This window comes from Hyla sarda, chromosome 4 (assembly GCF_029499605.1).
Source record: "Hyla sarda isolate aHylSar1 chromosome 4, aHylSar1.hap1, whole genome shotgun sequence".
NCBI lineage: Eukaryota > Metazoa > Chordata > Amphibia > Anura > Hylidae > Hyla > Hyla sarda.
Window position 1 is genome coordinate 75,607,693 of NC_079192.1, and position 10,264 is coordinate 75,617,956.

The 10,264-nt window shown below is 43.6% G+C and overlaps 1 protein-coding gene across 1 annotated transcript; it reads right to left on the bottom strand.

The window, feature by feature from the left end:
* Nucleotides 1-3,509: 3,509 nt before the first annotated feature.
* On the bottom strand, nt 3,510-9,911 carry PCNA (proliferating cell nuclear antigen). Its single transcript, XM_056571399.1, has 6 exons — nt 9,532-9,911; nt 7,499-7,596; nt 6,039-6,106; nt 4,604-4,798; nt 4,327-4,450; nt 3,510-3,777 (listed from the first exon to the last, which is right to left on the bottom strand). The coding sequence occupies exons 1-6, from the start codon at nt 9,750-9,752 to the stop codon at nt 3,698-3,700; spliced, it is 786 nt and encodes a 261-aa protein (XP_056427374.1). The 5' UTR covers nt 9,753-9,911; the 3' UTR covers nt 3,510-3,697.
* Between the last annotated feature and the right edge of the window lie 353 nt (nt 9,912-10,264).

The window sequence follows — 10,264 nt, forward strand, 5'->3', positions numbered from 1 at the left end:
CGTGAATTTTTGGGTAAAATGACTGTCACTGCAAAGTAGAATTGGTGACACAAAAAATAAGCCATAATATGGATTTTCTCCAGTCAAAAAAAACAATGGCGCCCTACAGACCCCATAATTGTTAATTTGCTTCTGTCGGGACCAGTTGTTTCCCATTGTGCCCCATCAAAAATCACGTCTGTTGAGGCACAAAAAAAAAAAGTGGCTGCTGGATGTTTTCGGATGTGTAAAAAGGGGCCTTATTTAGGTTTGATTGTTTTACATATATATATATATATATATATATATATATATATATATATATATATATATATATATATATATATATATATATATATATATATATATATACACACACACACACACACAACTATATGAAAATTAGCATGTTTAAAATTGTCCTCTTCCGACGCCTGTCATTTTTCCGTATACGGGGATGTGCGAGGGCTCATTTTTCATCACGGGAGTTGTATTTTATAAACAGCGAGACTCCAGCTGTTGCTAAATTACAATTTATATCTTTCCCAGACAGCCAAAGGCTGTCTGGAAATGGGGTTTGTAGTTTAGCAACAGCTGGAGGCTCCCTGTTTGGAAACACTGGTTTATGGGTGTTTTCCCTAAGGGAGGACACCATAAATGTAAAATGTTTTTCTTATTTCAGATCCGTGTATGCAGAGAACTTCTTTCGATTCAGTAGACTACGTCGATGACCAGCTTTTTTTTTTTTTAACATTAATAAAACGAGGCCTTGTGGGGAGTGTTTTTTTGGAATTAAAGTTTATAAAAAGTGTTTTTTTTTTAACTTACTTTACAGGCTTAGTAGTGGAAGCTGTCTTATAGACTGAATCCATTACTAAGCCAGGGCTTAGTGTTAGCCCCAAAAACAGCTAGCGCTAACCCCCAATTACTAAGCTGGTACCAAGAGGTCCGAAGCATCAAAAATGGCGCGCCTGGACCTAGGCAGGAACAGGCTGGCGTTATTTATGCAGAGGAGGGCCAGTACCAATGGTCCTCGCCCACCCTGGTAACGTCAGGCTGTTGCTGCTTGGTTGGTATCTGGCTGAGAATGAAAATATGGGTAAACCCCACACATTTTGCACAAATAAAAAACGCAAAGGGTTCCCCCTATTATATTCTCAGCCAAATACCAAGCAAGCACTGCCTACCAAGCACTGTTACTGCCTAGGCGTGCCATTTTTGATGCTCTGGGCCTTTTGGTACTGACTTTTCCCGGCACCCCTATGGCAGTGGGTACCGGGGTAATAATTGGGGGTTAGCACTAGCTGTTTTTGTGGCTAACACTAAGCCCGGCTTAGTAAAGAACTCTGTCAGACAGCTTCCATTACTAAGCCTGTAAAGTAAATAAAATCACTAAAAATGTATTCCAAAAAACACTCCCCCCACAAGCCCTCGTTAATTTTATTAATATAGCTGGTCATCGAAGTAGTCTACTGAATGCAAAGAAGTCCTCTGCATACAGGGATTTGAAATTAAAAAAAAAACAGAAAATTGGTTAGTACATTTTTAGTGCCCTCCCTTAGGGAAAATGCTCATAAACCAGCATTTCCAAACAGGGAGACTCCAGCTGTTGCTAAACCACAACTCACATCATTTCCAAAGCCTGTCTGGGAAAGATATAAGTTGTAATTTAGCAACAGCTGGAGTCTCGCTGTTTCTAAACTACATCTCCCGCTCCCCCCCTCTCGCCGGCTATCTGAGCTGTTACAGGACTACATCTCCCAGCATGCCCTTTCAGTGAGGACATGCTGAAAGTAGTAGTTGTAATGGCCAAGGCGCAGAGCTGGCTGTCTCCCAGATATATGAAACTAAACTGTATTTTCATATTTCCCGGCCTGGGCTACGATTTGCCAAGACCGACCAGCCAATCACAGCCCAGGCTGGGAAATATGAAGTTAGTGTAGTTTAATATTTCTGGGAGGCTGCCGGCTCCACTGCCTTCGCCCACTCATCTGTCCGACTCCACCGCTTCTGAATGAGCGGCGGCGACTTTTTAAATTTGCTCACATACGGAAGTTTTGTACTTCAGGTCAGACCTGGAGTAGACTTGCGACTTTTTGAAGGGGGTTTCCGACATCATAAATACCTGACCACTGCAAAGTGAAAACTGAAATTTGCTTAGGTAATGTTGTTTGTAACTTTTCGCTTACCCACAAGTCGCACAAAAAAGTGCTCACATACAACTTTTTGTGCGACTTTAGTAAGCAAAAAAAAAAGGCTCTAAATACCTTGATAGGTATACCCCAATAGGGTTCAGAAGATGACAATTTTAAACATACTAATATTGGTGCATGGTCATTTTTTTTTTATATATTTATTAATTAAAATAAAACCTACATAAATTTGGTATCCTTGTGACCGTATGGACCTACAGAAGAGAATGTCCCAGATTTATCAAGCTGAGAAAAAAAAAATAGTGATTTACCCACCGCAACCAATTGCAGCTCAGGATTCACTTTACCAGAGCTCGTTAGCTGAGCTGGGATTGGTTTCTGTGAGAAAATCGGCGCAGCGGCAGCAACGGACGCCGCACAGCACCACACCAGTGTGAAAAAGGTGTAACAGCACACTTACCATGTGCTCCCAGTCAGACTGGGAGACTGCTAGAAAATGAAAGGGCCCAGGTGTAGCTACCTGCTACTATTGGGAGCACATGGTAAGTGTGCAGTTACACCTTGTTCACACTGGTGTGGTGCTGTGCGGTGTCCGTTGCTGCCGCAGCACAGTGTCTGTGGGGGGGTGCGGCCCGGGGACTGGTTTGGGTGGCGCTGGGACCGCTCTGCCAGTGGGTCGTTCCCCTGTGGGCACTGGTGTCGCGGCGTTGGGAGGCGCCGCCCAGTGCTACACCATTTTATGCTAGGGACCCACTCTTAATAGGTGGCCTTGACGTGGCGAGTGGGCTTTGTACCTTTTGATCAAAATGTATATACTAACAACCTGTTTTTGAAATTATGCTGAGAAGCAGGTAGATCATAATACAAAATCGAGGATGTGTGGCCATGTCTTTTTTCTACCAGGATTCACAAAAATACACATTTGTTGTCGCCATGTGCGTAATTGTCCGAGCTATTAGTTTATTGTAACCGATCCTGCACGGTGACTGCAAAAAAGCCCCGTATTACCCTGGTTGCCCGTCTTTGAACCCTCTCCAGCTCCACTATTGTGGAGATTTATCAAAACCTGTCCAGAGGAAAAGTTGCCCATAGCAACCAATCAGATCGCTTCTTCCATTTTTAACAAGGCCTCTGCAAAGTGAAAGAAGCGATCTGATTGGTTGCTAGGGGCAACTTTTCCCCTGGACAGGTTTTGATTAATCTCCCCCTATATCTTCCTTGTACACTGGTGTCCAGTACTGTACACAGTATTCTATGTGTGGTCTGACTAGTGATTTTTACAGCGGTAGAATTATTTCCTTGTCAGGAACATTGTTTATAGGTGCGCATACTTTGAGGCCATTTCATATCTACAACAGCACAGTAAGACAACCACAATCAGTTATTACAAAGATTTACTGGTTTCATTTGGCAGGTATTACAAAGATTGTTGAATATTTACAAAAATATCTACAGATGTGCCTAGAAACACAGCCAGAATGTAATATGGTTATGTTCATTACAAGGCAGTTAGGAAAAGCTGTAATGTTCGGTTGACTTCAGCACATAAAATTAACTATACAACATTAAGATGCTTCTTCATCCTCGATCTTTGGAGCCAGGTAGTACTTGACATGACCCATGTCTGCAATTTTATATTCCACGACTGAAACAAAAATAAAATGCATTATTATAACTTCTCAAACACATTTTCATAAATTTTGGCCCTGAGAAAAAACCCTGAGATTTATCCCATATTCTTTGCAGCGTTGCTTCATGTTATCCACGGTTAACTTTGTTTCCAATGACAGTGGCTTTTTAGGAAAAACTGTATAGATTTCGGAGAAAGCATAACATGTACACTAAACAATGCTGAATCTCTGGATTTAGTTATATTGGACATCAAGGAAACTACACTAAGGGGCAGATTTATCAAAACCTGTCCAGAGAAAAAGTTGCCCATAGCAACCAGATTGCTCCTTTTGTTTTTCAGAGGCCTTTTCAAAAATAGAAGCAATTTGATTGGTTGCTATGGGAAACTCCGCAACTTTTCCACTGAACAGGTTTTTATAAAACTCCCCCAAAATATATTAGACTTACCACATCTTCAATAACTACACTACTGTAAGTCACCTTGTAGAACAGATTGCTTAATGGTGGATGCCTGAAATCTTCCACTTGCCTAATAAGCCAGAGGTCATATAGAATTACTTACCTAGTGGGATATCAGCTGACATGCTGAGGGTCACTGTTGGGGACAGGGGTGTGGCTTTAGTGAAGAAATTTAGATATCTTAAGGCAAATGTGAGCTGTACTGGCTCATTCATTTCTATGGTAACCTAAAAAAAAGAAAGTAAATGGTTAGAATTTCACTGATTAATTCTGTGGAAATTTAGTTATAAAATGTATAGCAGTGGTCTCCAAACTGGACATCTAGATGTGATTTTGTAACAGCTGGAGGTCCAGTTTGCAAACCAGAGTATAGTACTTACAGCTTCCTCCTCTTTGTCAACATTTGATGTCTGTGACAGCTTCACATTCCCTGTTCCCAGTTCTCCACTTGCAGAAAACTTGACTCCATCTTTCGCACAAGAGATCACAACAGCATCTCCAATCTGGCTAAGATCTCTACAAATACGTGCAAATTCCCCTGATGGCATCTTAATAACGCAACTATATTCCTGTTCCTGTTGAGAGAACAAGACAACATTTTAAAATATAAAACCTCCTTTTACAAAGATCCAGAAAAAATAAAATAAAAAAAAAACTGATTAGCCCACCCAAACCTGTGGGGTAAAAAAAAAAAAATCACTCACTACATTACGGCTTTAAGTCTTTAAATGGGCACTGTCATACAAAAACTTTTGATATGTTCTAAAGCATGCAAACCAATAGGTTTTGCAATTGCTTACATTATAAAAAAAATTCTGTATTTCCTACTTTAAAACCCAGTCAAACAACTGCCCCCCTGCCTGGACACATACTAGTCCTGCTGTGTCCATGCATCAATCTATGTCATGGACACACTTCCTTGATTGACAGCTGTGAGCGCAGGGCTCACAGCTGAAGAAATCCTCTCACTGTCAGCTTGTGTCCCGTTACCGTCAGGGAGGACAGGCTTGGAGTTTTAGTTTTGCTAATGCTAGGGGAGATGTGAGCAGAAAGCATACTGAGGGAGGGGGCAGAGACCTGCACAGAGGAATTCAGACTAGTGAGCTAAATTTAAAGTGTAAAAAATAAATATAAAGGTGCTAGACACAAAAATTACATGTACATGGTCAGGATTAGATACTGAGTGATATATTAAAAAATGTTTGTTGGATCCGACAGGTACACGTTAAATCCTAGAATTATGTTCTTTTCCAAGCACTAAGGAGGAAGAAGATCCAGCCTTTAATCTGGAGTCTACCCCAAAGAGAAGTTCTCTTTTACATAGAAGAAAGTCTGGGCAGTCTCCCAAAATACTGATTGGAGAGAGCAACAAAACATTACTACAATTTTTTTTTTTTTACCAAACATGTAATTTCTAATAGTCTAACTTTTAGCCTGTGCAGAAAATCACATCTGTGGTACAATGAATTGTGACAAGCTTATACAGAAATAGAGGCATTAAATGGCCAGTGAATTATATTTAAATTGAATATGGTAATTTAAAAGAATCCGTTTAAACAAAATATAGAATTTCTAGGCGTTGAAATGTATTAAATGTTCACATCATGTGTGGTAAAGAAGGCTGAGACTAAAAATATGTATGAAAGCCCTTTTCTAGAGCTGAGCTTAGGTGGTGTAGATGTGAAAATTTCTGCGCTTTGAATATTTGCTCTTCATAAAATTCTAACCACTGCACGAACAACCACTGAAAACAGTCTACAAACTCAGTTTTGCACAAATCACAAAATTCACAAGAAAAAATGAATATAAACTTACTGGAATTCCTAACTGTTCAACATCTAGATCCATTAACTTCATCTCATAGTCTGAAACCTTTTCTTGACCTAAAATGAAAACGAGTGACAGGTAATTTACAAATGGAAAACAATCTCAAATAAGCTTCTGCTGCAGATGTACTTTGTAAGAGGAAGAGATGGGGTGTGGCCGTTGGGACCCCCTGCAATCCACACGCCCCCCCACCAGTCTGATCTTATCCACTATCCTTTTGATGTCTAGGGGTGGAGTACCCCTTTAAATAGAAATTACCTGCATTTCACTTAATGGGGATAACCATTTTCCAAGGGGTTCTGGAAAGTGACAGATTCGTAGTCACCTATGGTGACAATGAAAGGAAGAAGATCCCGGTGCATTGCCGTAGATTGCAATTTGCCATAGAATGTAATGGAGTGACTCAGCAGTGTTCCCTGCTCGAGCGCTCCGCCTCCATTACAATCTATAGGCTGACACTCGCACACCAGCCCCCAACCATTGGTTACTGCGGAGGTGTGCGAGTGTCACGTGACATTTAATCATCAGGCATCGCAGCTCACGGCAGTCTCACTTGGGCTATCACAGGGAGAGGATCTCTCCCTGTGATAGCCCGAAGCTACACGGAGCTCTCATAGCCTCTGTGGCCCGATTCCGAGAGCGGAATGGGGCCACAGAAACCAATCCATTTACTGTGTCCTCCCCGCTGCACCTTTCAGCTTGTGTGCCCCTCGCACATACTGACAGTCAGTGTCACCCACCAGCGCGATCACTATTCACCGCTAACGGGACCCCTGTGCCCGCTAGCAGTGTTACGCGTGTCCTCCGCCTGCATGAGCCATCCACCCTGCGATGCCTGATGATCACACACCAGCCCCCCCGCAGTAACCAATGGTTGGGGGCTGGTGTGCAATTGTCAGCCTATAGAATATAATGGAGGCGGAGCACTCGAGCAGGGAAAAATGCTGAGTCACTCCATTACATTCTATGGCAAATTGCAATCTACGGCAATGCTCCGGCACTCAAATGATGCTTGAAGTTTTTCGTTTATTGCATAAACAGAACAAATCTAAAACGCAGCAACAGCCTTTTTCAACTACAGTTGAAAAAGGCTGTTGCTGCGTTTTATGTTTGTTCCGTTTATGAAATAAACAAAAAACTTCAAGCATCATTTGAGTGCCGGGATCATCTTCCTTTCATTGGATCACCTGTCCCTGGCACCTATTCACACAGTGCCGACCTGCCTACACCTACCTATGGTGAAAAAAAAAGAAAAAGAAAGAAAAGCAGCCTGATGGAAAGTTATGGTACATTGTCCATTATTTTCCCTTGGGAACAGTTTGCAAGAATGATGATAAAATGCAATATGCAGGCCATTAATCTGAATTGGAGCACCTCTGTAGGAGATGCTGGCAGAGAAGTTTGTTGCCAAAACAATTCTATTATAAACGTAAACTTCTAGAACTTACTTGGAGACTCAAAGACCATAGTGACTGTATCTGCATTGTCCTCAGCTCTCAGAGTAATTATGTCTTCACTTGCTGCACACTTCAAGATTTTTGACATACTGTAAGATGCAAAAGTTAAGTACAATAGTCAAGCATTCTACAAACTTAGTTTAAATTAAATACACAACGGTGACTGCAGTGCTGCGCGGTTCTACCGCCAAAGTATTCTCGACTGCAGCCGCCAGATGGAATCTCCGCTCACGGAATTCTGATAGCGGAGATTCCGCAGTGTGAACATACCCTGAAGGCTACTGCCCATTACCTTGTGCCTCTAATAACTAGACTGCAGGAAAGTGTCAGACAACCCCTGACAAACTCTTGTCTCAGGATAAATTATGTCCAGTGAGCTGGAACAGCATTTTTCTGACTTGGTAGAAATATGCCAGACGAGCCATACCTCCAATACTGTGCCACATTTTGGCTAAAACAGTGGTGTGTAAACTATGACCCTCCAGATGTTGCAAAACTACAAGTCCCAGCATGCCAGGCATGCTGGGAGTTGTAGTTTTGCAAAATCTGGAGGGCCACAGATTGGACATCACTGGTCTACGAAGAATCAGTTTAGACACTAGAGGCAACACATCCAACCTGTTGCATCTGGCATGGCTTATAGATATGGAACCCTAGCATTAAGTTGGCCAATATCCAAATAAATGGCCAACCATCTATTGTGTATAAGTGCCTTCTGACAGCAGTTGTCAGGGAGAGAATCTTGTAGTTTAGGTAAAAATCAATGAGTTGTCAGCAACTTGAGTAAGATAAAAGTGTATTCAGTCTTTTAGCCACCCTGGCCTGCTTACAGCTGCTTGTTGGAAAGACAAAAAAAAAAGTGTACAACTACCTTTAACTTTTACTGGTGTTGTGTAAACAGCAAACAACCGAAGTCAAGGGGAGATAGGCCATGTTAACAATGCGGAATTTCCACGGTGCACAATTCCGCGCAAAGAAAGAACATGTTCATTCTTTGCGCAGATTCCGCGAGCACTGCATAGCTGTCAATGGTGTGCAATTCCGCAAGCGGATATTCCGTAGTGTGAACGGGGCCATAAAGTGCATAAACAGCTTGCCATTAGGATACCTTTATATCCCAGCAACCTTTGTCTATGGCAGTGTTTCCCCAGCCAGGGTGCCTCGGGGTGTTGAAAAAATACAACTCCCAACATGCCTGGACAGCCGAAGGCACACTGCCCTGGGGCTTCTCCATACTGTACACCTGGGCTGCACTATCATGGCCATAGGGTTAAATGGGGTTATGTTGACATTGACCATGAGAGATGTCTTGGCGCTTGCTGTAATCAGGCTGTCCATGCATGCTGGGAGTTGTAGTTTTGCAACATCTGGAGGCACCCTGGTTGGGAAACACTGATCTATGGGATCTCTGGCAAATCTGTATAAGATCACAGTAGACTTTGGCTTAAGTTGCTGGGAAATGTAACAGATATCCTGTCACCGCACCCTCTTTCCTAACCAGTGTGCCTCCAGCTGTTTCAAAACAAACTTCCAGCATCGACAAATACGAGTTGCAGTTTTGATAAAGATTCCTACTGAAACTGACACCCAGGACACTGGGGATTGCAGTCTTTAAACAGCTGGAGGACCACGTGATAATGCCCGCCGTCATGTGTCTCCATGCTCCGTTCTCTCCTATGCACATTTCAGTCTCATACATCACAAGCACAGGCTCCGCCCCCTCAGTTTCCCGCCCGAATCATCGCGCTCTGCTGCTGTGACGTCATTAAGTAAGGGACAAGAAGAAGAAAAAAAAGCGCGCCACAAAGACAAGAGCGGACATGTCCCGTGCAGGCACCGGTACCGCTATTCGTTATACATTAATTAAAATGAAACATAACTGGCGCTACCGTGGTGACGCACAATAATTTTTAACACCGTTTACATTACTGCAGTTTTACCGTAGAGTCAGACCACACCTGTATACCCATCCCCTCAGCTGACCCTTTCCTCCCCAGTATAACGCGGTCACATCGGGCTCGTACCTGCTCATCTTGACGCCGATGGACTGGTTGCGGTCGCAGCGGTAGGTGTCGAAGCCGTCGGAGCGGAGGGTGAGCTGCACCAGGGAGACGTGTGAGGAGTCCATGCTCTGCAGGCTGATGCCGCTGGAGGTGATGTCCCAGCACGCCTCATCGATCAGATCCTTCAGCGCCTCCAGAACCTTCTTCAGGATGGAGCCCTGCACGAGTCTGGCCTCAAACATGGTGACAGCGAGTCGGTAACTAAAGCGCCCTACAGATTATGCTGCTGCTGGGGTTTCCCGCCTTCCTCTTACACTCGGCTCCCGGTGGTGTCTCCGCTCCTATCGCCTCACACTGTGGCGCCAAATAAGCCCGGCTGCGCCGCCTCCCGCGGCTTTTATACGGCGCGTCACGTGACCGCCGCGCAGCCTGAAGGAGAAGGGCGCCAAATTTGTTTCCCGCCTTCAGCTCCTTCTTGTGTGTGGAGAATATGACAGGGGAGTGAAGGAGGTCTGCTATGTGGTTCCATGGACATAGTCTTCTGTCATTGATGTGGGACCAAGTTAGCCCAGGGTGCCTCCAGCTGCTGTAAAACTACAACTCCCAGCGTGGCCAGACAGCCTTCGACTGTCTGGGCATGCTGGGAGTTGTAGTTTTGCAACAGCAGGAGGCCCACTGGTAGGAAACACGGCTGTCCAGGCATGCTGGGAGTTATAGTTTTGCAAACAGCTGGAGGCACCCGTATCAGGTTTTT

What these genes read in the sequence shown, in the direction of transcription:
- PCNA (XM_056571399.1), bottom strand. Translation starts at nt 9,752, where the DNA reads ATGTTTGAGGCCAGACTCGTGCAGGGCTCCATCCTGAAGAAGGTTCTG. An exon ending in ATCGGCGTCAAGATGAGCAG is followed by an intron (nt 7,597 to 9,531) that starts GTACGAGCCCGA and finishes TGCATCTTACAG; the next exon opens with TATGTCAAAAATCTTGAAGT. An exon ending in TATGGTCTTTGAGTCTCCAA is followed by an intron (nt 6,107 to 7,498) that starts GTAAGTTCTAGA and finishes TTTTCATTTTAG; the next exon opens with GTCAAGAAAAGGTTTCAGAC.